Source organism: Hylobates moloch, unplaced genomic scaffold (assembly GCF_009828535.3).
Source record: "Hylobates moloch isolate HMO894 unplaced genomic scaffold, HMol_V3 SCAFFOLD_7, whole genome shotgun sequence".
NCBI lineage: Eukaryota > Metazoa > Chordata > Mammalia > Primates > Hylobatidae > Hylobates > Hylobates moloch.
Window position 1 is genome coordinate 116,626,697 of NW_026652282.1, and position 26,903 is coordinate 116,653,599.

Consider the following 26,903-nt stretch of genomic DNA (forward strand, 5'->3'; position numbering starts at 1 on the left):
GTGAGGTAAGTATTTGATGATACAGAATACAATGAAGCCCACAGTACAGGGGCCAGAAGCAGTGACTCACACCTGTAATCCCAGAGATTTGGGAGGCTGAGGTTGGAGGATTGCTTGAGGCCAGGAGTTCAAGACCAGTCTGAGCAACATGGGGAGACCCCATCTCTACAAAAAATAATTTAAAAATATTAGCCGGTCACGGTGGTGCATTCCTGTAGTCCCAGCTACTGAGGAGGCTAAGGTGGGGGGATCACATGAGCCCAGATTTCAAGGCTGCACTACACTATGATTGCACCACTGCACTCCAGCCTAGGTGATAGAGCAAGGCTCTGTCTCAAAAAACAAACAAACAAAAAAGTATAGTGCATAGTGCATTCCAAATTATCCACTATCATTAAAAATATTTTCTGTAAATAGCTGAGTCAGGAGTTTTGATGTATACACATTATAGCATGATCTAACTAAAATTCCTGTCAATAACAGGTGTAAAATCCTTTTGGTGATAATGTGGTCAAGCTGCCTGGGTTGGAACCCCTGCTTTTCCACTTCCTGACTATGAGACCTTGGGCAACTTAATTAACCTCTCTGTGCTGCAGTTTCCTCATCTGTAAGATGAGGACTGTTGGAAGGATAAAATGAGATAATCTATGTTAAGTGTTTAACACTGGGCTTAGAACATAGTAAATGTTTGATAATGTTTACAATTGTTAACAGCATGTTAATATCTAGATCCAGAAGGCTTAGATTCTGCTCCTAGTTCTGTGACTTGTCAACTGCGTGATACTGGGAAGACCATTTAACTTCTCTGTGACTCAGATTCCTCATGTAGCAAACAGGGTGACAATCCCTGCATTGCCCATCCTACAGGGTTGGTGTGAGGAGTAAACGCATTGATGTTTTTGAGGGTAGTTTGTAGATGGCAATGAGTTACATAAATGTAAATCATAATTATATAATTGTTGTTAACAATAAGCCCTGTACTCAGTTATGACATTTGTTTAAAGATTTCAGTGACTATGTACTTTTCTTTTGCATTAGTTGGAACAGAGAGAAGGACAAGAAATGGCTACAATTTCCTATGTACCATACAGGTAGGAAGTAGGAACTGAGTTTATTAATAGCTGGCACATTTAGTTCTGATTTTCCTTCCATTTAATTCCGTATGTGCGGCCAGTTGGCCAGAGTTGTCAGAAGAAGATCAAAGTACCCAGTGATTATTTCACATATGCTGTAATTAAGCCCTTGCCTTCATGAAATATGTTGTTTCGGTTGGTCACGGCACAGGCTAGCAGCCAGCCTGCTGCCTCTTTGTAGTGAAGAGAAAATGGGGTGGTCATAATATGGGACGGGGAAGTGAAGTGTTTGTTGTGGTCAAAAAGGTCCACAAAATACTTGGCAGGGAAATTGGAAACAACAACAACAACATGCAAAGTAGCTTTGGTTCTGTTCAGACTCGTGGTCCAGCTCCTCCTGGAATGCTGGCTATTGTTGGTCTGTTTGATGCACATCAGGAAGAACATATAGACAAAAAAGGCCCATGAAGAGGTCTTTGAAATGGAGTAGAGGGTCTGTTGCAAGCAGGAGGAGAGGTTTAAAATGAAGACTCCTCTTCGGACTGGAAAGATGAAAGCTGAGAAGAGCTAGGCTCCAAAGGAAGGAGATAGGATGAGCAGGGACTTCACCAAATATAGATCAAGGGAGGAGCAGACATCACTTAGATTAGACATGGAGATAAGTTTTGAGCAAGTACAGGTATGTCTAACTTGCAACAGCTGGCAGGAAACTTAGCAAATGTCTTCTTCAAAAAGCCGTGTCTACAAATGGAAATGGAAAAAAGATATAGGTAAGTTTTTGCATCTGAAATGTGCTTCCTAATGGAATATTAGAGGAATTCAGAATATTTGAGGATCTTGCTGTAGAGGATAGAGGATGAAGTCAAGGACAGCTCTATCCTTTCATCAGTGATCTTTTAGTGGACATAAATACTGAGTGAGTCTTTGTGACCATGGGAAACGTTATTTCCCTGAGGCTGAGTTCCATCATCTGTATTATGGGAATAATAATAGCATTACCTCATACGGTCGTTGTGAGAATAAAGTGAATCAGAACATGTGGAGGAAGGGTTTCACAAATGTTAGCTACTGTCATTATCATTATCATTATCATCATTATTACTTATTATAGAAATGAGCCTTCTTCAGAACACTTCTTTATAGACTAACTGAGCATCATATGCCTATTTGCCTGATTTCAGTAATGATGGGTAAATTGGAGACCAGAAGAATAAAAGGTTCTCTCTGAAATAATAAATCCTGAAAACCCCATCTTCTCTATTAATTATTACAAACTCTTAGAGAAATCTCAAGGCTAGCAATTGCAACACAATGCATATGTTACTGACCATTCTTTTGAAAATAGGTTTTGCATTGTCTGTTTTAGATAAGAGAAAGTTTATCAGAACATTTCAGTATGCTGTCTTCCATCACTTCTTAAGATTGGCTGCTTAATAGCTGTAAAATGTTTGACATTTATGAACTACCAATTAAATCAGCTGTACAGAATTTCTGCATTGCAGGCCAAGTTGCACTCCCTTGACATAACTGCAACAATCTTTCTTTTTTATTCTGCTTTGTAGTTGTGTTTGTCAGGTCATCATAAAAGCCAGCTCTTTCTTAGCATCCTCTGAATTGATGAGCAAAATCAAAAGTAAAATACATGGCAACTTCACGCATGGAAACTTCACACAAGATCAATTGACGTTATTAGTAAACTGTGAACACGTTGCAGTGAAAAAACTAGGTAATTTTTTTTGGGGGGTGGATATTGCAGTATGAACTTACTCCTTTATTATAAAACTCATAATGCATACTTGGTTAAGGATTCTGAGTTCAGAAAGGAGAGAAGTCATCTTTATGTTTTTTTTCCATATTCTTGGTACCCACTTGATCCGATGACCTTTCTACCTTTAAGAACTTATGGAAGAGCAGAATGCTGGAGGAGTTACCAGAGACTGCTGGTCAGCTCTGGATATTAGCAATGGTCAGTCCGTCAGTGGAATGGGAGGATTTTCTCTCTTGCATAAATACCCAGAGACCTGAAGAGCTTCCTCATTAATACACAATAAATGCCCAATAGATATTTGCTAATTTATTGATTGATTCAGCCATCTTATTCATCTTGGCAAGTGATAAGGGAACTGTCCCAGATTTCTCTCATGGGGGCATTCTCTGATTAGCAAAGCTTTACTGGTAAAAGTGCAAGGCTGCCAGGCCACTCCACCTCATTCCCAGTGCAGCTTTGTTCCTTTTCCCCAATAGACTGCTGTAGAAATCATTGAGCTCACACAGCTCTAATGCCAGATAACACACACAGGCATTAGAGTGCACAATCCTTGGCAACAGACTAATTAAGTATCAGAGGGCAGCCTGTGATGGGTGCAGGGGTGTGAGTGAAATGGAGGGCAGAAATGTGTTGAAGCCACAGGCAGAGCCCAACATGTAAATGACACTAATGAATGTGTCCTAAGAATGAGAGGAAGGCACCTTTCACCCTCACTCAGAATGGAGACTGGGATAGCTGAGCAAAGCTGGCTGGGCCACTTCTCACAGCATTCTCTCAACACCTGAGGGAAATATTTCCAGAATCAGGGTCATGAAACCCAGTAAGTGCTCAGAAAAAATTGGGAATTTATCCTATAGACTCAGCCCATGTCACATCTCCTTTCGTGTGGCAGCAAAACCTTGCCTTAACAGCCCTATGTGGAAGTTTGCCTTGTCCCTCAGCACCAACATCAAAAACAGAGCCCTAGACTGTGTGCAGTGGCTTACGCCTATAATCCCAGAACTTTGGGAGGGTGAGGAAGGAGGATCACTTAAGGTCAAGAGTTTGAGACCAGCCTGGGCAACAAAGCAAGACTCTGTCTCTACAAAAAATTAAAAAATTAGCTGGACATGGTGATGCATGCCTGTAGTGCCAGCTATTCAAGAGGCTGAGGCAGGGGGATCACTTGAGGCCAGGAGGTTGAGGCTGCAGTGAGCCATGATCACACCATTGCGCTCCAGACTGGGTGACAGAGTAAGACCTCATATAACAAACAAACAAACAAACAAAACAGAGCTCTCCTGTCTATATTGATCATGTCAGATACACTGAGTTTACTAAAACGAAATTCATCCCAGAGTCCATTAAGAAGGGGGCCATTCCAGAGAGAGAAGTTGGCCTATAGTCTCCTGTCTTTGGGTATAAAACTGATAACAGCGAGTATCTCAGAAGCTGGGCAATTGGTAGGTGGGAACTTTTGACTTTTGACTCTACACTCCACCATGTGGCTTGAAATTTTTCAATTCATATGTATTGTTTTAAAAACAAGACAGAACAATGTCAGGTGAGGTGGCTAATGTTTATAATCCCATATCTTTGGGTGCCTGAGGTGGGAGGATTGCTTGAAGCCAGGAGTTTGAGACCAGCCTCTATAACATAGCAAGACGCTGTCTGTACAAAAAATTTTAGAAAAACCTATATCATCAATTGGTTGTTTCAATGAAAGGGACTAAATATGTGGTTATGCTGGGTGGTTTGTTATTTAAAAAAAAAACACTCCATATAATGATATTTTCAATAAGGCCTGGTCCAAATGGCTAGGTAGAAAAAGTTTTCTTTTTTATTTGCTGATCTTTACGTGCAGTGTAATAATGACGTTCATAATAATATATAATATTATATTATGATATAGTAATAATAATAATGGATGTTCGTAATACTTTTAAGTGCCTCTTGCCCTTTAAAATGTGCATACATTTTCTCTGTAGAGCCTGGAAATTGCAAAGCCGATGAAACAGCCTCTAAATACAAAGGGACCTATAAGTGGCTATTAACCAACCCTACGGAGACAGCCCGAACTAGATGCATAAAAAATGAGGATGGAAATGCCACAAGATTCTGGTGTGTACAGGTCAAGTTCTAATTGCTGATTCAGATATACAAAGATCTGACTAATTGGGGACATGTTTCTATGTCATTTGTCTGAGCATGCTCCCTTTCTCCACCTCTAGTGCCAGTCTTTCTTTCTATTACCTTTTGGACCTGTTTAAACATATGCATGCAACATAATAGGAAAAATTTTAAAGGAGACAAAAGATAAAAGTTACCCATCATCCCAGAAGAAAATTCAAGAAGACAAAAGAGAAAAAAGTCACCCATAACCCCACTGCCTGAACAAAGCTCTTTTTAGGTTGGCATATATTTTTTCATCTAACCTTTCTCTGTATGCCTTCAAGTTTTATGTAGCAGTAATCACTGTCCTTGTATCAATAATGTAATTCACCATTTCATTCAATGGTTTATCAAACATTTTCCATGTTTTACATTTATTATCTTAATGTTCATTTCAAAAAACGACCTTGGAAACTTTCTCGTTGATGGGCTATAGTAATTTACTAAATCACTCTTCTATTGTTGACTTTATCATTTTCCTTTTTAAAATAATCAGCTCTCTTTTCTTACTCTCTGCTGTTCATGGTTTATGCCATTAACTTAAGTGGGCAAAACCAGAGGGGCAGCAGGTTTTGACAGAGGCTTAAAAGCACTCTTTTAGAAAGCAACATTAGGGGCTTTCCTTTTCCTCCCTGTGTCTAATCAGTCGGCAAGTCCTGCAGCTTTGACGGTCATAGTCAGAGCCCACATCTAGCCTTTCCTTTCCAACCCCACTGCCACTACCCTGGTGCAAGCCCTTATTGCCCACTATTAGAGCGGTCTCCTTGCCATCTAACTTAACAGTACCCCTTACCCGCCTCCGCCAACTATATTCTACACTGCTGCCAGCATGATTTTCCTGAAGTATGGCTGCTATCATGCCACTGTCGTGCTCCAGCTCCACGTTGCCTCAAGAATTAAGTCCAAACCCCTAAATATAGTCCTGACCATAGGCTTCCTCTCCTGCTGTCTCACTCAGCATTCTCCCTCCCTTTATCACGCGCTCCAGTCAAAATGACCATTTGCTGTTCTGGGCTCAATAGGTGCTTCCTGGTGTCTCTTTCTCTGCCTGTGCTGTTTGCTCTTCTTGGGGTTGGGGGAAGAGATTTTTCTCTACCTCTGTCCTTTCAGCACACAGCTCAGCTCAAATGCTGAAAGTAACATCTCTTTCCTTGGTAGTTTGATAGATTCAGTTTTGTTTATACAGCATTTCATCTTATATTTGCCCTAAGTTTCGAGTAGTTACACTTGGAGTTTTAAACCCCCTAATTACAAGTTTCTTGAGGGAGGGATGAAGCCCTGCCCTGTTTGTCTGTGCTACCTATTACCATTCCTAGAACCGAATGGGTGCTCAATAAATGTGTTAGCTGACTTGAAATGAACTGGTTTGAATTGGGTGAGGCACAGGGGAGGGTGGATGATGAGGGCCAATGGGCTATCCAGGGCTCTATATTAATTGTCTTAAGTTAATATGCTGAGATAGAGACCACATTCCAACAGGAATTTCCCCTTAAAAGAGGAGTAAGAAGGGACAGTGAGAGGAAAGAGTCATGTCTAGAGGGCCAGAATCTCTGTCTGGACGCTTGGTCAGCAGGACAGTGCCATGCCCCATTCCCAGCTCCCTTACCTGTTTATCCACTCCCCTTCCCCCTTCCCACATGTTGACCCTAGATTCACTTGCTCCCTAAGAGCAAAATTTCTTCTTTTCACAGAGAAGTACTGGGCTCCCACCTTTGCTATCTATGCCAGGAGGCTTGGGGCAGGCGAGGAGAAGGCATGCTAAGGATACACCCACCATTTGCTTTAAGACTATCTTTGCCTCATCCTCTGATGAGAAAGCTCTTTCCTCTCTTTTTCAGTTCAATCAGCATCAACACGGGCAAATCTCAGTGGGAAAATCCAAAGCTTAAACAATGCAAATTGCTTCAAGAACTTCCTGACAAGATTGTGGATCTTGCTAATATTACCATAAGTGATGGTAAGATTGTTTTGTACATATAAGACAAATTATGGAACTTCAATTACTTTGCCTACTTGACCCCAAACCAGAGAGTATAGGCAAACCCCACTTAGGAAAATCTACCTTACGACAATCCAATTTCAGAACAAAGGTAATTAATGTTGGTGGAGGCAGTGGTGGGGCATGAGATGTTAGGACTATCAGTGTTTCTGTGATTTTTGTTTGTTTTTGCTACATATATATATATATATTTGAGATGGAGTTTTCACTCTTGTTGCCCAGGCTGGAGTGCAACAGCGCGATCTTGGCTCACTGCAACCTCTGCCTCCTAGGTTCAAGCAATTCTCCTGCCTCAGCCTCCCTAGTAGCTGGGATTACAGGCGCCCACCACCACGCCCGGATGATCTTTTCTATTTTTAGCAGAGGCGGGGTTTCCCCATGTTGGCCAGGCTGGTCTCAAATTCCTAACCTCAAGTGATCCACCTGCCTCAGCCTCCCAAAGTACTCGGATTACAGGTGTGAGCCACCGCGCCCTGCCTTATTTTACTTTTTTGGCTAATTATTGTTTTTATTTTATTTAAATTTTTAAAAAGTTTTAATAGGTAATACTTCACTGACTTCAATATTCAAAAAACAAAAAGGGTATGTGTAAAACATCTCCCTCCCACTGCTGACCTCAGCCATTCAGTTACTATCCACAGAGATATTTTATGGATCCATAATGAAATGTGTATACACATTTGTGTATGTGTATGTTGTATACACACATATACTCGCCCTCACTTTTTGTACACAAAGTGGAGCATGCTATACACACTATTCTTCACGTTGCTTTTTTCTCTTAACAATATATTGAAGAGATTATTATATCAGCATATAAAGAGTTTTCTCATTCTTTTCCCCCTCTGCATTGTATTATATATATCACAATAAATGTGCCATAATTTATTTAACCTGTTTCTTAAGGATGAGTATTTAGGTTGTCAGTAACATTTTTCTTTGAAAACAAGACTGTACAACTATTTTTGTGTTTTTTTCATTGTAGGGAAAATACTATAACATATTTAATAAAATTTTCACATTTTTGATAGTGTATAAGATGTTTTAGAGTTGGTATTGTCTAAGCAGCTGATATAGAAGGCTGCATTTCTTTCAAAAATACATTTGTAGACCATATTAGCTTTTATTTTTGTTTGTGACACTGTTAGCATAATTCATATTATTAGGTAAAAGAGATTGAAAATAAAGAGTATCTCTTTTAAAAAACCACTGCTTCGATGACTATTACATATATGTCACAATTTTGAGAAAGTAGGGGTATACCTAAAGCATAAATCCTTGAATGTGGAATTGCTGGGTCAATCATACTTTTGATGGTGTCAAAATGCTCTCTGTAATAGTTACAGCAATTTAGATTCCCACTTGCAAGTTATGAAAAGTACCTTTTTCGCAACTCCTTCATCAACACAGCATGTTTGTTATCAGACTTCTGGATCTTTTTGCGATATGATAAGCGGAAATTGATATCTCAATGCAGTTTACAAAGTTTTTAATGGAGATATTCACATATCATAAAATTCGCTCATTTAATGCGTACAATTTAGTGGGTTTTTAAAAGCATATTCACTCGATTGTGCAACCATCATCACTAATTCCAGAATGTTTCATCACCCCAAAAAGAAACCCTGTACCCATTAGCAGTCTCTCCATTTCTCCCCCACCCCAGCTCCTGGCAACCACTAATCTACTTTTTTGTCTCTATGAATTTTGCCATTTTGGGGCATTTCATGTTTCTGAGGTTCATCCAATGTTGTAGCATGTATCATTGCTTCATTCCTTTTTATAGATGCATTATATTCCATTATATAGATATACCACATTTTGCTTATTAATTCATCAGTTGACAGACATTTCTTTTCCATCTTTTGGCTACTATTAAAAATCTAGCTGTGCACATTTATGTACAGATTTTATGTAGACATATGTTTTCAATTTTCTCGAGTATACATTGAAGAGTAGAATTGCTAGGTCGTATAGTAACCCTATGATTAGCTTTTTGAGGAACCTCAAAACTGTTTTCCACAGCAGTTGTGCCATTCTACATCCCTGCCAACTCTGTATGAAGGTTCCAATTTCTTCACATCTTTGTAAACACATTACTATTGTCTGTCTTTTAGATTATGGCTGGTAATAATGCCCCCCAACACCCTTTATTCCTAATTTTAGTAATTTGTGTCTTCACTTTTTTTATCTTTGTCAGTCTAGCTAAAAGTTTTAAAATTTTGTTAATGTTTATAGACTTTATTTTTTAGAGCAGTTTTAGATTCACAGCAAAATTGAGTGGAAAGTACAGAGCTCCAGCATATGCCCTCCCCCAACCACATGCAGACTCCCCCACCATCAACATCCCCCACCAGAGTGGTATGTTTGTTACAATTGAATGTACACTGACACATCGTTATCACCAATAGTTCATAGTTTTACACTAGCGTTCACTCTTGCTGTTGTACATTCTGTGGGTTTGGACAAATGTATAATGACATAAATCCACCATTACAGTATCATATGGGATATTTTCACTGCTCTAAAAGTCCCCTATGCTCCACTTATTCATCCCTCCTTCCTCTCAACCCCTGGCAATCACTGATCTTTTTACTATCTCTGTGTTTTTGCTCTTTCCAGAAGGCCATATAGTTGGAATCTTGCAATATGCAGCCTTTTCAGATTGGCTTCTTTCACTTAGTTATGTGCATTTAAATTTCTTCCGTGTGCCTTTTCATGGCTTGGCAGCTCATTTCTTTTTGGCACTGAATAATATTCCATTGTCTTGATGTACCACAGTTTATTTATTCATTCACCTACTGAAGGACATCTTGGTTGCTTCCAAGTTCTGTTAACTACGAATACAGCTATTATAAACATCTGTGTGCATGTTTTTGTATAGATGTCAAGTGTTCAACTCATTTGGGTAAAGAACAAAAGGTGTGGTTGTTGGATTGTGTGATAAGAGTATGTTTAGTTTTGTAAGAAGCTGACAAATTGCCTTCCAAAGTGGCTGTACCATTTTGCATTCTCATCAGCAATGAGAGCTCCCGTTGTTTCACATTCTTTCCAGCATTTAGTGTTGTCAATGTTTTAGATTTTGGCTATTCTAATAGGTGCGTAGTGGTATCTCATTGTTGTTTTAATTTGCAATTCCTTAACAACATATGATGATGAATAGCTTTTCATGTGCATATTTTCCATATTTATGTCTCCTTTGATGAGGTGTATTCTATAGGCTGAATGTTTGTGTGCCCCAAAAATTCATACGTTGAAATTCTAACCCCAGTGTGATGGTATTTGGAGATGACGTCTTTGGGAGGGGTTTAGGTCATGAGGGTGGAACCTTCATAAATGAGATTGGCGCCCTTATAAAAGAGGCCCCAGAGAGCTTCTTTGCCCCTTTCACCATGTGAGGTTATAGCGAAAAAATGGCGGTTTATGAGCCAGGAAATGAGTTCTCACCAGACATTCAATCTGTTCTTCACAGACAACTTGCCAGACATGGTTCTACTGCATAAAATGGGTCCCTCCCATAGTGAAATGTCAGAAATTGAGGCACAGGCATTCCAGCGCCTCGCAGAAGGGCCAGGGAATTGGCCTTGAAGCAGTGAACTTCTCAGATCTGTTTTCCTTGCAGATGATGCAAGTTTGAGATCCTTGCTGAGGACTATCTAGAAGAATTAGGAAAGCAAGCACAGCTCTGATTATTTCTAGGTCAGAAACCAAGAGTCAGGGCAATAGGAAATGTTATAGCTTGAAGTGAGTGGGCAGAAAGTTAGAGGGTTTGTGTTTCGCACTGACCTCCCTCCTTCTGAGTGACACATTTTTCTTTAGACATGCTAATAGAATTTTCTCTTGTGGAAGAAAAAGTTAATAAACAGTCATAACAACAACAAAAACACTGCACTGGGTTGGGATTTGTAGAAAATTGACTGTGAGAAGTCATTTTATATATATAAAAAATCTACTGCGGAGTAAAGGAACAGTTGGATGATGATTATAATGTACATAACTGAAAAGTAAACTATCAAGTTTATTATCTTTGGAAGAATCCTTCTATTCTACTTGTAAATTAGGGGCTTAATGAACAATGAATACAATATAAAGGAAAGAAAAATGTATTCACGTTGAAACAATTTATTTTCTTTTGCTTTCAATCTTGCTGACAAGCATTAGATATCTTGGTTGAAGAAAAACTCTTCAGCTCTCTCACTTAAATGCTCCTTTTTCTTAACTCTTTAATATCAGAGTTAGAAAAGTTACTTTTATTTCAAAGTTCTTTGGGTTCTCTTCTGTGCTCAATGTTTGTTACCTCCATGATATTAAAGATGCATCAGGCTCTAGTGAAGTTGACTAGAACTTTTCAGAAAACTTTTTCCTGTCTGTGTCCATTCCACCATCAGGGCAGGATAGTAAGCGCTGAAGAGAAAACAGTGGTATTCCCAGGAGGTCAGGTAGAAAGACTGCAAAGCACAGCTGTTCCAACCCCCAACACGGTGGAGAAAAGGGCCAAAGGCACAGATGCTGTAAAAAGTGATATTGAAGAGCTCAAGCTTTGGAGTCAGCACTGGGTTATAATATTTCAATGTTTTAACTTCTTAATCTATATAAAGGGGATAATGTGAGTACTTTCATGACTAATACAAAGGTTATTGTGGTGAATAGATGAGAAAATGCACATATAATGCCTTGCTGTTGTATCCTATCTCCAAAATGCCCACCGACTCATTCCCTCTTTGTCAATTGGGAGTTGAATCGGGGCTGGCTTGTGACTGCTTAGCCCAGTAGAATTTGGGAGAAGCGACTTTGCCAATGATGGGACTAATTTTTAAGGGGACTGGAAGTTTCTGCAACCTTTCTCTTGGTACACTCTCATTTGAGATGCTTCCTCAGAGCCAGACACCATGTTGTAAGAAGCCCAAACAGTGGTGTGCTGAAAAATATTTAAAAACCAGCTCTACCCAAAGAAGGTGCTGATTTGTAGCTTTTGCCAGTTTTCGTGATATAATACCCTCTCCTTCACGGCTGAATGCAAACTACAATGTAATGTATAGTGACTGAACTATACAGTTGGTAAGAGATGCATGCACAGATACATTAGATATGTAAATAATCACAAGAGCATAGATTAGTAAAATGTAGCAAAATAATTAGAAAGTGAAGAGGTTTCAGTATCATTTTAAAATATAATTTATGCAATTATAAGTTTATATAATTTAATTTTTAATAATGGCCATGTTTAACAGCTCGTGCATAGAATTCCTGAAAATTTAACAATTGGTTCTCACCAACTGGTAAAAGTTGGCTCCAGTACATCACAAGCCAGACCCAGCACACTACTGAGCCCACACCACTGGGGGAGGCCATGTGTAGGGAGTACAGCCAACAGCCTCAACTGACCAGTCAGCATCAATTGCCTGCCATGTGAGTGAGCCCTCTTGGACATCCAGCCCAGATTAGCCTTCTGATGTATTCAGCATCAGCTGCTACCTGACTTCAAGTGTATGAGACAATCCAAGTGAGAACACTCAACTGAGCCTAGTTAACACACAGAACCATGAAGGATAATAATACATTGTTGCTTTAAGCCAGTAAGTTTTAGGGTGATTTGTTATGCAGCAATAGATAACCTGGAACACTGGCTCATAGAAATTTCTCAGTAAATAGCAGATATTATTATTTTGAATGTTGCAATTACTGGCAGATTAACTGTAACAGTATTTCAAGGAATGAGGATCAATTTATTCTGCAACAAATAATGGAGAAGTCCCTTTATTACTTTTGCTTGAGGACCAGGAATTTTTACACGATGAGTGTAATTTAGCTTGAATTTTCCTTAAAAACTATACAACTCCAGAGAAAAAGTCTATAATTACTTTCCACAGTATAGTTAGTCTCCCATTGGCCTGCTGTTTACTTTCATTCTGCCACAGCAGGGACTATGTGAAAGTGAAATTGTACCACTGAAGCCCAAAGAATCATGACTAGGCAGCTCTTGCTATTCCATTTTCAGCAAAGTCTGAGCGATTTAATAAGAGCAGTAGAAAGGTCCATGAACGAGCTTACTATCTTTTTCTATCGTGCCTAGTCTTAATATTTTCTCAGCTTCTTTAACTTACCAGAAGATAGATGTTAACTTGGACAAAATGTTAATTGGGAAACAACTACAACCTTGATTAATCTCCTCTCTTCCTCCCATCTCCTCTGGGAGAACTCTGTCTTTGCTAGTTCAGTTCCTATGTGAGCCATTGTTGGACAAATTGGGGTAATGGTTGGGAGGAATTGAGAGGATCTCAGTTATGATTGCTTAATTTACATTGATGAGAACAGAAAGTTGTTTGCAGAAAAAAAAAAGAGAATAAAGAAAGAATGAAGAGGAAAAGGAGAAAGCAAAAAGTAGCTTGTGTAGGCTTTTGAAGGTGTTAAGTTGTGGGGAGCTTGGGGTAGGAGAAAGATTTGAGGAGATGCTGGTAACTATGGAGGTCATTGAAAGAGAGGGAGGAAGAGAAATACAGACAGAGAGAGGGGATGAATTTTATGCTGAATTATTTTGTTTTCTGAAACAGAGTTGACTATTTGTAGTATAACCTGGGTTAAGTGTGTTATGAGCGTTAGCTCTCTCTGGAATTTTTCTTAACAAATGGTATTTTTTATTATTTTCCTTTATATTTTGGTTATTGGAGTTGAATGTGAGTGCTTTAAGCTAGGAAGACACGACAAGAAAGCTCAGCTTTATACGTGTTATATTCAACTAAAATCGAATTTGTGCTGTATTCATTTAACAAAGCTCTTCACTTTAAAAGTGAGTCATGATTCAAACAAAACAACTATTTAGAAGAAGCATTTATGAGATAAGAACTTTTGGGCACCGACAGGATATTTGATGATTTTGAATATTATTGCTAATTTTTAACTTTAATTTGTTATTGTGGTTGTGACATGTAAAAATCATTTATTTTAGAGATACATACTAAAGTATTTATGGATAAAATGATATCATATTCAGGACTCGCTTTGAAATAATATGGGGTTGGGGAAAAGGTGAGTGGAAGTGTAGAGAAAATGAGATTAGCCATTCATTGACACTTGTTGAAGTTGGGTTATTCATGAGGAACATGGAGATTCATTATACAATTCTTTCTACTTTTGTGTATGCTTGCAAATTTCCATAATAAAAAGTGAAGAAAAAAGTGGGCGAGTTAATATCTATTGTTCTTACTCTCTGGAAAATCTGAATTAACTGCTTTTTATTATGACGTAGTCCATATTTGCTTTTTTTTTCCTGTGGTTTGATGGTTCTTGACAGGAAAATGTAACCATCACCCTTAATTATGAAAACATAGACTGAGTGTTTGCTGATATTTGAGTATAAGGTGGGATCTACTTAACACAATCCAATACTCAAAAGTCTCAATTTAATTAGAATCAAATTTCAAGATAATTCTTCAGGGACAAAACGATTTCCCTGGTGCATTTGAAAAAGGATTTAATGAATGAAAACTTTTTAATGAATAAAAACTTGACTTATGTTCTACTTTCTGGGACTACACTTATTGAAGAAACAAAGGGCCAATATTTTCCTTCTGTAAACATGTTACCTTGGTAGGTATTCTCATCTCACCCTCTTTACTCTTTAAAGGGAAAGAAGCACACCAGAATGGCAGAAGACTAAGTCATGCAGCTTTTATGTCTCAACTTTCTTTCCCCAGAGAATGCTGAGGATGTTGCAGAGCATATTTTAAATTTGATAAATGAATCCCCAGCCTTGGGTAAAGAAGAGACAAAGATTATTGTTTCTAAAATATCAGATATTTCACAATGTGACGAGATAAGTATGAACCTAACTCATGTTATATTACAAATAATCAACGTTGTTTTGGAAAAGCAAAACAATTCCGCCTCTGATCTGCATGAAGTAAGCAATGAGTAAGTACTAATACTTTGGTGAAAGACATTATTTTTTAAATATTTAAAATGCAGTTGGCCCTCTGTATCTGTGCATTCTGCATTTGTGAATTTAAACAACCACAGACTGAAAATATCCTTAAAAAAATCTTGCATCGATACTGAACAAGTACAGAATTTTTTCTCATTATTCCTAAACAATACAGCATAACAACGATTTACATAGCATTTATATTGTATTAGGCATTATAAGTAATCTAGAGATGATTTAAAATATACACTGATGTGCATAGGCTATACAAAAATACGACCCTATTTTATATCAGGGACTTGAGCATCCGTGGATTTTTGTATTCATGGAAGTCCTGCAACAGATCCCTCAAGGATACGAACGGATGACTGTATATATTATCAATTTCTTGGCATATAGTCATCATAGATTTTAAAAGTCAGGTAGTTACACATTGAAAGCTCAGTGAGTACAATGCAATGGGGTCACTTTACTTGAATGTTCATTGTGAAAGGATGTATTCGCATTCGAATTGAATCTTAGTGATAGCAAGCTTTCAAGTACACAGTTACCCCAAACCAAACCCCCAGTCTATTCCCCCAACTTTTGTGCTCCCTCAGTGTTCTTAATATCTATAAAATGTATCCAACCAGTGCTAAAGTGGAAAACTCGAGAATAGTACTAGTTAACTCCCTCTAACTCACAGCCAATTAATAACCAACTCTTGTATGCGGCACTGTACATCCATTTTTAAAATCCGTTAAATATTTCGGTGGAATTCATTTACTTCTCTCCATCTCCACCACTACCACCCTATTCCTAGCCCCATTTCTCTCATCAGACTGTCTATAATAACCTCCTAAATGGTCTCTCTGCCTCCATTCTTGACCCTCTATGGGTCATCTTCTACATAGCACCCAGAGTAATCTTTTAATGTATGTATCAGATCATGTGCTTACTTTACTTTAAAACCACTCGGTGGCTTTTCCATTACACATAAAATAAAATCCAAATGTCTTTTAAAGTCCTACGAGGCCCTGCAGGGTCTGGCTCACATGTAACAATTTCATTAATTTTCAAGACAATCTTTAGAGATGAGTGTAATATTACTTTTGACTTTGCAGGTGAGGAAACTGAAGCTAAGTGAGATTACTTTGTTTGCCCACAGAGTTAGAAATTAGGGGAGCTAAGATTTAGATGTCAACTTGTCTGATTCCAAAGCCAGTGCTCTTATTTAATAATTCCTAAATGATATAAAGATAGTGACTAAAACTCAAAGAAAACTCTTGCAATGAGGAAATCTTGCAAGGAGGATGGGTTTTACTTTTAAAAGGTAGGATGCTCTTCTCCATCTGTGGTTTCTTGCAGAATTCTGAGGATAATTGAGCATACTGGTCACAAGATGGAGTTTTCTGGGCAGATAGCAAATCTGACGGTGGCCGGGCTGGCTTTGGCTGTGCTGCGGGTGGACCACACGTTTGATGGCATGGCTTTCAGCATTCACTCCTATGAAGAAGGCACAGACCCTGAGGTGAGTGCAGCGCAGGGAACTGAGCCAATCAGCCAAGCACAGTTTCAAGTCTTCATTCATTTACTCCTTGGGAGAGAGAGGGCGCTCTGTTACTGTTTTAAGGGGACCTTATGGAAATACAGACATCCCAGCGAAGATTTATGTATAATCTTTAGTAGGCTAACGTCTTGGTTGGAATGGTGTCTGGGAATTGTGCAATGATACCATCTTTGGCCCTGTGACCCCAAATTATCTCAAATGTCAGTTTATTATTGGCCACCATTTAAGGAACACATTATATGTTGGACATTGTGCTACTGTCTCCTTTGTACAGATAAGGAAACAGAGAAGTAATTTGCCCAAGAACACATAGCCTAATGGCTAAGCTAGGATTGAAACCTACATCTGTCTGGCTTTAAAGCCTGGGCCCTTTCCACCATATCATATTACCTTAGCCTTTGGCATGTTATAGGCTGCCAACCCTACTCAAAACAATTTCAGAGGTTAGATTTTTTTTACAATTAAAAAGTAATAAAATGTACATATAAGAAAATACACAATTCCTAAGTATACACCCTCTGAATTTTGACAAATACATACATCTATGTAATCCAAACCCCTATTAAGATATAGAATGTTGGCCAGGTGCGGTGCCACACCTGTAATCCCAGCAGTTTGGGAGGCCAAGGTGGGAGGATCACTTGAACTCAGGAGTTTGAGAGCAGCCTGGGCAATATAGTGAAATCCCATCTCTACAAAAAAATTAAAAAATTAGCCAGGCATGGTAGTGTGTGCCTGTGGTCCAGCTACATGAGAGGCTTAGGCGGGAGGATCGCTTGAGACCAGAAGATCAAGGATGCAGTGAGCCCTGACTGCACCACTGCATTCCAGCCTAGTCAACAGAGCGAGATTCTGTATTTTTAAAAAAGATATAGAATATTGCTATCACCTCTGAAAGCCCCCTTGTGCCCTTTGCAAGTGAAGCTCTGAAACTACTACCTGCAGTGGCAATCACTGTTCTTATATTTTTCTGTGATTGTTTCTCCTGTTCTACAACGTTATATAAATGAAATCTTATAATATGCACTGTTTTGTATAAGGTTTCTTTCATGTAGCATGTTTTTTTCGTCATCCTTTTGTTTCAGTAGTTTGTTCCTTTTTATTGCTGAATAATATTCCAACGACTGGGTACACAACAGATTCCTTGTCTATTCTCCTCTTGATGGACATTTGGATTGTTTCCAGTTAGAATATTATGAATAATCCTGCTATGAACCTTTGTGTATAAGTCTTTATGTGATCATATTATTTTTATGTCTTGGATAAACACCTAGGAATGGAATTGCTGGCTCATAGGTACATGTTTATAATTTATTTATTTATTATTTATTTTTTGAGATGGAGTCTCGCTTTGCCGCCCAGGCTGGAGTGCAGTGGCACTATATCTGCTCACCACAACCTCTGCCTCCCAGATTCAAGCGATTCTCCTGCCTCAGCCTCCCATATAGCTGGGATTACAGGCACTCACCACCATATCCAGCTAATTTTTGTATTTTTAGTAGAGATGGGGTTTAGCCATGTTGTCCAGGCCAGTCTCAAACTCTTGGCCTCAAGCTATCCACCCACCTCGGCCTTCCAAAGTGCTGGGATTACAGGTGTGAGCTACCTCACCCGGCCTGTAGGTATATGTTTAAATGTATTAGAAACTGTCATAGTGTTTTCTAGAGTGATGTGGAGTAATTTTTCATGTTCATATTTGTTATTTGTATGTCTTTGGTGAAATATCTGTTAAAATCTTTTGCCCATTTTTAAATTGGGTAGTTTTCTTTCTTTATTGCAATAGTTTTTGGGATACATGTGGTTTGGGGTTACATGGATAATTTGTTTACTAGTGATTTCTGAAATTTTAGTGTACTCGTCACCTGAGCAGCATACACTCCATACCCAATATGTAGTCTTTTATCCTTCACCCCCCCCACCACTCTTTCCCTTGAGTCCCCAAAGTACATTACATCATTCTTGTGCCTTTGTGTCCCCATAGTCTAGCTCCTACTTATAAGTGAGAATATATGATATTTGGTTTTCCATTCCTGAGTTACTTCACTTAGAATAAGAGCCTCTAGTTCCATCCAAGTTACTGCAAAAGACATGATTTTGTTCCTTTTTATGGCTGAGTAGTATTCCATGGTGTATATATACCACATTTTCTTTATCCACTTGTTTGGTTGATGGACACTTAGGTTGGTTCCATATCTTTGCAACTGTGAGTTGTGCTGCTTTAAACATGTGTGTGCATGTGCCTTTTTCATATAATGACTTCTTTTCCTTTGAGTAGATACCCAGTAGTGGGATTGCTAGATGGAATTGTAGTTCTCAGTTTAGTTCTTTAAGGGATCTTCATACTGTTTTCCACAGTGGTCGTATTAACTTACATTCCCACCAGCTGTATAGAAGTGTTTCCTTTTCACCACATCCACACCAACATCTATTGTTTTTTGACTTTTTAATTATGGCCATTCTTGCAGAGTAAGGTGGTATCTCACGGTGGTTTTAATTTGCATTTCCCTGATGATTAGTGATATTGAGCATTTTTTCATATGTTTGTTGGGTGTTTGTCTATCTTCTTTTGAGAATTGTCTATATATGTCCTTTGCCCACTTTTTGATAGGATCATTTGATTTCTTCTTGCTGATTTGTTTGAATTCCTTGTAGATTCTGGATACTAGTCCTTTGATGGATGCATAGTTTGCAAATGTTTTCTCCCACTCTGTGGATTGCCTATTGACTCTGCTGATTATTTCTTTTGTTGTGCAGAAGCTTTTTAGTTTAATTTGATCCCATTTATTTGTTTCTGTTTGTGCATTTGCTTTTGGGGTCTTAGTCATGAATTCTTTGCCTAGGCCAATGTTCAGAAGAGTTTTTTCCAATGTTATCTTCTAGAATTTTTATGGTTTCAGGTCTTATATTTAAGATTCATATTTAAGACTTTGATCCATCTTGCATTAATTTTTGTATAATGCGAGGGATGGGGATCCAGTTTCATTTTTCTCCGTGTGGCTTACCAATTATCCCAGCACCATTTGTGGAACAGGGTGTCCCTTCTCCACTTTATGTTTTCACTTGCTTTGTCAAAGATTAGTTGGCTCTAAGTATTTGGCTTTATTTCTGGGTTTTCTATTCTGTTCTATTGGTCTACATACCTATTTTTATACCAATACCATGCTGTTTTGGTAACTATAGCCTTGTAGTATAATTCGAAGTTGGGTAATATGATGCCTCCAGATTTGTTCTTTTTGCTTTGAATTGCTTTGGCTATGTGGAGCTTTTTTGATTCCATATGAATTTTAGAATTTTTTCTAGTTCTGTAAGAATGATGATGATATTTTGGTGGGAATTGCATTATCTATAGATTGCTTTTGGCAGTATGGCCATTTTCACAGTATTGATTCTTTCCATCATGAGCAAGGGATGTGTTTCCATTTGTTTGTGTCATCTATGATTTCTTTCAACAGTGTTTTGTAGTTTTCCTTGTAGAGATCTTTCACCTCTTTGATTAAGTATATTCCTGGGTATTGTATTGTATTGTATTGTATTGTATTGTATTGTGTTGTGTTGTGTTGTGTTGTGTTGTGTCGTGTTGTGTTGTATTGTACTGTATTGTATTGTATTGTATTTTGCAGCTGTTGTAAAAAAGATTGAGATTTTGATTTGATTCACAGCTTGGTCGCTGTTGGTGTATAGCAGTGCTGCTGATTTGTGTACATTGATTTTGTAACCTGAGACTTTACTGAATTCATTTATCAGATGTAGGAGCTTTTTGAATGAGTTGTTATGGTTTTCTAGGTATACGTTCACATCGTTGGTGAACAACAGCTTGACTTCCTCTTTTCCAATTTGGATGCCCTTTATTTCTTACTCATGTCTGATTGCTATGACTAGGACTTCCAGTACTATGTTGAATAGAAATGGTAAAAGTGGGCATCCCTCTTATTACTGAGTTGTAAGTGTTCTTTACACATTCTGGATACAAGCAATTTATCAGATGTATGTTTTGAAAATGTTTTCCGTATGACTTGCCTATCTATTTTCTCAATAATGTCTTTCGATGAGCAGTTTTTTGCTTTCTTATTTTCTTTCCTTTTTTTTTTTTGTTGTTGTTGTTGTTTGAGAGCGAGTCTCGTTCTTTCACCCAGACTGAAATGCTGTGGGTTGAACATAGATCACTGCAGCCTTGACCTCCTGGGCTCAAGCAATCCTCCTTCCTCAACCTCACATGTAGCTGGGGCCACAGGCACGCACCACCATGCCTGACTAATTTTTTAATTTTTTGTAGAGATGGGGCTCTCACTTTGTTGCCCAGACTGATCTCGAACTCCTTGGGCTCAGGCAATCCTCCCACCTTGGCCTACCAAAGTGCTGGGATTACAGGCGTGTGCCATTGTGCTCACCAAAAGTTTAAAATTTTCATGATGTCTAATTTATAGTTCTGTTTTCCTTTATGAATAACCATATATGACTTGTCTACGATACCTTTATCTATCAGGAAGCCATGAAGACATTCTCTTATGCTTTTCTTTAAAAGCTTTATGATTTTAGCTTTTATGTTTAGAACTCAATTAATTGATTTATGTATTGCATGAGGTAGGAGTTGAGGATCATTTTGTTTTACGTGGATATCCAGTATTTCCACCAGCACCATTTGTTGAAAAGACTTTTCCTTCCCCATTGGCTTGCTTTGGTACCTTTGACAAAAAGTCAAATAGCTGTATAAATGTAAGGCTATTTCTGGACTTTCCTATTCTGTTTTTTTTTTTTTTTAAACTCGTATGTTATTACCAGGTCCTCTTGGTTCCTGAAGTGTTGAAGTCAGGTAATATGAATACTTCAACATTGTTACTTTTCAAGATTGCTTTGGTTATTCTAAGCCTTTTGCATGTCCATATAAATTTTCAAATCTGCTGATCAATTTGTATAAAAAACTTGTTGAGATTATGATTTAGATTGAGTTGAAGTTATTGGTCAATTTTGGGAGAATTTATTTCTTAGTAATATTGAGTCTTCTAATCTAGGAACATTTATTTAGTTCTATTTACATTTCTCTGAGCAATGTTTTGTAGTTTAGGTGGGGAGATATTGCATGTCTTTTGATAAATTTATTCCTAAGTATTTTGATTTTTGATACTGTTGAAAATGGAATAGTTTTAAAACTAGATATTCCAATTATTTGCTGCTAGTATATGAAATGCAGTTGATTATATATGAAATATTATTTATATTATATGCTATAGATATACACATTTTGTTTCTTATGCACTTGCTAAATTCACTTATTGCTTCTAGTAACTGTTTTAGAGATTCTTTAGAACTTTCCAAGTAAACCAACATCATCTGACAGTAGAGAGTTTTATGTATTCTTTACTGAACTTTATTTCTTTTATTTCTTTTTGGGGGCCTATTCTGATGTTTAATACTTCCAATAAAATGTTGAATAGAAGTGGTTGAAGTGGGCATCCTTGTCTTATTTTTAATATTAGGAGAAAAGTATTCACTGTTTTTCCATTACCGTGATGTTACCCATGTTTTTGTTTTGTTTTTTTTTTTAAGGATGTTCTTTATTTGATTGAGGTAGTTACTTTCTATTCTTGGTTTCCTGAAAAAATTTATCACAAATTGTTGTTGAATTTTGTCAAAAGCTTTTTCTGTATCTCTCGAAGTAATCATTTGGCTTTCCTCTTTATTCTCTTAATATGGTAAATTATATTGATTTTAAAATATTAAGCCAATCTTGAGTTCCTGGAAGAAACCCTACTGGTCATGATGTGTCATCATGTTTATGTATTGCTATTTTCTAAGTGCTTATGTTTTGTGAAGTATTTTTGCCCTTACATTCATGAAGAGTATTGGCCTGAAATTTTCTTTTTTTGTGATTTCTTTGTCAGGCTTTAGAAAGATTTTGGCAACATTCTAAAAGTGAGTTGGGAAATGGTCCCTCTTCTACTTTCAGAAAGAGTTTGTGTAACATTGCTGTCATTTCATTAAATGCTTGATAGGGTTCACTAGGAAACCCTCTGGGTCTGAAATTTCTTTGTGGAAAGTTTTTTGATATCAAACTAGATTTATTTAGTGGATAGAGAGCCATTCAGATTTTCTGATTCATCTTGTGTCAGTTTTTGGATAGTTGTATTTTTCTAAGAGTTTATTTCATCTAACTTGTCAAGCTTATTGGCAATAATTTATAATATTTTCCTATTTTTTTAACATCTGTAGGATTTATAGCAGGAGTCAGCAAAGTTTCTGTAAAGGGCAGATAATAAATATTTTAGGCTGTGCAACCCACAGGTGGTCTCTGTCTGCTGAATGTTCTTATATGTTTGTTTTTGTTCTGCTCTCTGTTCCTCTTGCCCCCGCCCTCTTCTCTCCTTCTTTCTCTTCTCTCTTCTCCTTCCCTCCTTTCTCCTGTCTTCTCCTTCCCTCTCTTTTCCTCTCCTCTTCTTCCCTTGCTTTCCTCTCTTTTCCTTCCCTCTCTTATTCTCTCCTCTCCCTCTGCTTCTTTCTTTGTGCAACCTTTTAAAAATGAAATGTATGTTGTGCAACTGTCACCACCATATGTCTGCAGAACGTTGTTCATCTTCCCAAAACTACTGGAGAGGTCAGCCTCCCCAGTAGCCGATGCATTGAATAACAAGTCCCCATTCGTCCCTCTCCTAGCCCTTGACAATCACAATTCTTCTGGTCCCTGTGATTTTGACTTCTCTAGGTACCTCATGTAAATGGAATCATACCATATTTGTCCTTTGTGACTGGCTTTTTTCACTTTGCAAAATGTCTTCAAGGTTCATCTATATTGTAGCATGTTAGAATTTGCTAATTTTTTAAGGCTGAATAATGTTCCATTTTATGTATTTACCACACTTTGTTCATCCGCTCATACAGGGGTTCTTTCGGAAGTGATGGAAATATTCTAAAATTGATTGTAGTGATAGTTGCACAACTCTGAATGTGGTGAAAGCCAATGAACTGTATACTTTAAATGGGTGAAGTATATGGTATGTGAGTAAAGTCTCAATAAAGCTGTTACCAAAAAAAAAAAAAGAAACTTAAAAGTGACATGTAAAATCTATTCTTAGCTCAGAGCAATATAAAAACAAGCCTTAGGAAGGATTTGGCTTGCTGATTCATTTGTCAACTTCTGATTTATAGTAATAAATCCTCCTTCATTTTTGATATTGGTAATTTCTTTTTTTGCTCCTTTATTTTTGATAGTATAGGGATTTTTCCATTTTGTTGATCCTTCTAAACAACCTTTGGCCTTGTTAATTTTCCCTATTACTTGTTTTCTACTTTTTGATATCTGATTTTATGTTTATTACTTCCTTTCTTGTACTTACTTTGGTTTTACTTTTATCTTCTTTACATAGCTGCTGCTGCTGCTGCTGCCTCCTCCTCCTCCTCCTCCTCCTCCTCCTCCTCTTCTTCTTCTTCTTTTAAAATGAGGTCTCTCTGTTACCCAGGCTGGAACGCAGTGGTGTGACCATAGCTCACAGCAGCTTTGAACTCCTGGACTCAAACAATCCTCCCACCTCAGCCTCCCCAGTAGCTGGGACTACAGGCACGTACCACCACACCTGGCTAATTTTTAGATTTTTTATTTTTGTAAAGACAGGGTCGTTCTTTGTTGCCCGCGGGGTCTTGGACTCCTAGCTTCAAGCAATCCTCCTGCCTCAGCCTCCCAAAGTGCTGGGGTTACAGGTGTGAGCTACCACCCCTGGCCTGTCTAGCTTCTTAATGTGGATCTATATATCATTCATTTTAGACCTTTCTTCTTTTCTAACATAATCCTAAAAAGCTGTAAATATCTTTCTAAACACGGCTTTAGCTGTAGTCCACAAATTTTTATATGTTGTATTTTTATTATGTCAGTTCAAAATAGAAATATTTTTTTTAGTCCGTGGATTATTTAGGAGTGTATTGTTTAAATTACAAGTATTTGGGGCTATCTAAGATATTGTATTATTATTTTTTCAGACAGGATCTCACTCTGTCACCTAGGCTGGAGTACAGTGGCACAATCACGACTCACTGTAGCCTCAGCCTCCTGGGCTCAGATGAGCCTCCCGAGTAGCCTCCTGGGCTCAGATGAGCCTCCCGTGTAGCTGGGACCACAGGTGCATGTCACCACACCTGGCTATTTTTTAAAACATTATTTGTAAAGATGAGATCTCGCCATGCTGCCCAGGCTGGTCTCAAACTCAGCCTTTCAAAGTGTTGGGATTGCAGGCATGAGCCACCCTACCAAGCCTAAGATATCTTATTGTTATTGATTTCTTGTTTATTTCATTTTGGTCACAGAATATACTTAGTATAATTTCAATCCATTTACATTTGTTGAAACTTATTGTATTAGTCAGAGTTCTCTAGAGGGACAGAACTAGTAGGATATATATGTATGTATATATAGATGTATATAAATACACACACACACACACATATATATATGAGACTTTATTAAGTATTAACTTACATGATCACAAGGTCCCACAATAGGCTGTCTGCAAGCTTGAGGAGCAAGGAGAGCCAGTCCGAGTCTCAAAATGGAAGAATTTGGAGTCTGATGTTCTAAGGCAGGAAGCATCTAGCACAGGAGAAAGATGTAGGTGGGGAGGCTAAGCCAGTCTCTCCTTTTTACGTTTTTCTTCTTGCTTTATATTTGCTGGAAGCTGATTAGATGGTGTCCCTCCAATTAAGGGTGGGTCTGCCTTTCCCAGCCCACTGACTCAAATGTTAATCTCCTTTGGCAACACCCCCACAGACACCAGGATCAATACTCTGTATCCTTCAATCCAATCAAGTTGACACTCAGTATTAACCATCATAAGTCCATCCCTTTTCAAGTTGAACCCATACACATTTCCTGAGACCATACATAATCTTCAAATAAAGACAACAATAAGGTCATAATTATGCCTAACATAATACAACTATCCTTTGTACAACTGGAAATGCACAAATCCCCAACACAAATACTATTACATAAAATCAACAATACTTAAATGCTGATATGAAGTCAGTAAATCCTATGTCACATGATAAAGGAAAAAAGAAATAAAATGAAGATATTTTCTTAGTACAAGTGTATACATGCACAAACATGTTTTTAACAAAAGAAGGAGGAAATATTCATGACAATTACAGTCTCCGTTTTTGTAGCTGGTCACGTGATCGTAGCTGGTATTGATTGATGTCTACCTCCTTCTGCTACCCATTCTGTATTCCCTTTGCCTTCAGCAAGCACCTCTGCAGGTCGTGGTTTTTTTTCTGGTGGAGTGACCCAAGCCTTCATTTTTGAAGGGTCTGGGCCATTTGTAGTGCTGCCTGGATTGGGCTGTTGTAGTTTCCCATTGACCTTAATCACAGGGCGTGGTAATTCTAAGAGATGCCCTAGTGGATCTCCTGTATTCCATGCATACCATACCTCTGTTGTGGAGTAGTAGACTGATTTCATCTTGATAGTCAGGATCAATCACCCCAGCCAACACTGTAAATCCCTTCTTAGCCTATTGACTTAAAGGCGGGAGGAACCCAAAGTGTCCAGCTGGCAATCTTAACTTCCAGTTTAAGGAGATCGATGTTATGTCTCCTGGTGGCAGCGTTCCTCCCTCTGGAACTAAGACCTCTAGGCCAGCAGAATGTAATGTCGTGGGAACTGGAAGCAAAAATTTTGCTAGTGGATCATTAGGGGTGATGGTGAGTGGTGCCACTTCCACTTCCAACTCTTGATTCCTGGAACTGTGAATCCTGGCTATGGGAAAAACAGTACCATATATTGGACGCTGATTTAGAGCACTTATTTTATATCCCAGTGTGTGATTTATTTTGGTGAATGTTTCACATGGACTTCAAAAAAAATGTGCCTTCTACAGTTGTTGGATATAAATAGCAATTAGGTCAAGGTGCCAGCAGTGTTGTTCCAATCATCTTTGTTCTATCCTAGTTGTTCTCTAATTGAGAAGGGTGTTAAAATCTCTAACTTTGTGCAACTGTCTATTTCTCCATTTAGTCCTTTCAAATTTTGCTTTGTTTATTTTGGGGCTCTTTTACTAAGAACATATACATTTGTGTTGGTTTGTCTTTCTAATACTAATCCTACCCCTAAACATATTTATCATTATTAAATATCCTTCTTTATCTCTGATAATACTGTCTTGAAGTTATTTTATCTGGTTTTAATATAAAAAACCAAGTCATCCAAGCCTTCTTATAGTTACTCTAAAAGGTATATATGTATATTTTATATTCATTTGCTTCCTAGCTTTCTTTATATTTAAAGTGTACCTCTTGTAGACAGCATACAGTTTGTGTTTTATTTTTTACCCATCCTGATAATATCTGACTTTTAATTGGAGTGTGTAGTTTTTCAATATTTAATGTAATTATTTATGTGGTTGGATTTGAGCTATCATTTTATTTTAATTTCTGTCTATCCCTCTGGCTTTTGTTCCTCT

General features: G+C 37.9%; 1 protein-coding gene across 1 annotated transcript in view; it reads left to right on the top strand.

Moving 5' to 3' along the window:
* The window catches only part of ADGRG4 (adhesion G protein-coupled receptor G4), a 113,757-nt gene that overhangs the window by 53,869 nt on the left and 32,985 nt on the right, over positions 1 to 26,903 (top strand). Inside the window, exons 10-15 of the mRNA XM_032756451.1 lie at positions 1,039 to 1,091; positions 2,636 to 2,799; positions 4,809 to 4,941; positions 6,831 to 6,949; positions 14,686 to 14,902; positions 16,260 to 16,422. Of these exons, the coding sequence (XP_032612342.1) occupies positions 1,039 to 1,091; positions 2,636 to 2,799; positions 4,809 to 4,941; positions 6,831 to 6,949; positions 14,686 to 14,902; positions 16,260 to 16,422 (849 nt within the window). The remainder of the gene's footprint in view (positions 1 to 1,038; positions 1,092 to 2,635; positions 2,800 to 4,808; positions 4,942 to 6,830; positions 6,950 to 14,685; positions 14,903 to 16,259; positions 16,423 to 26,903) is intronic.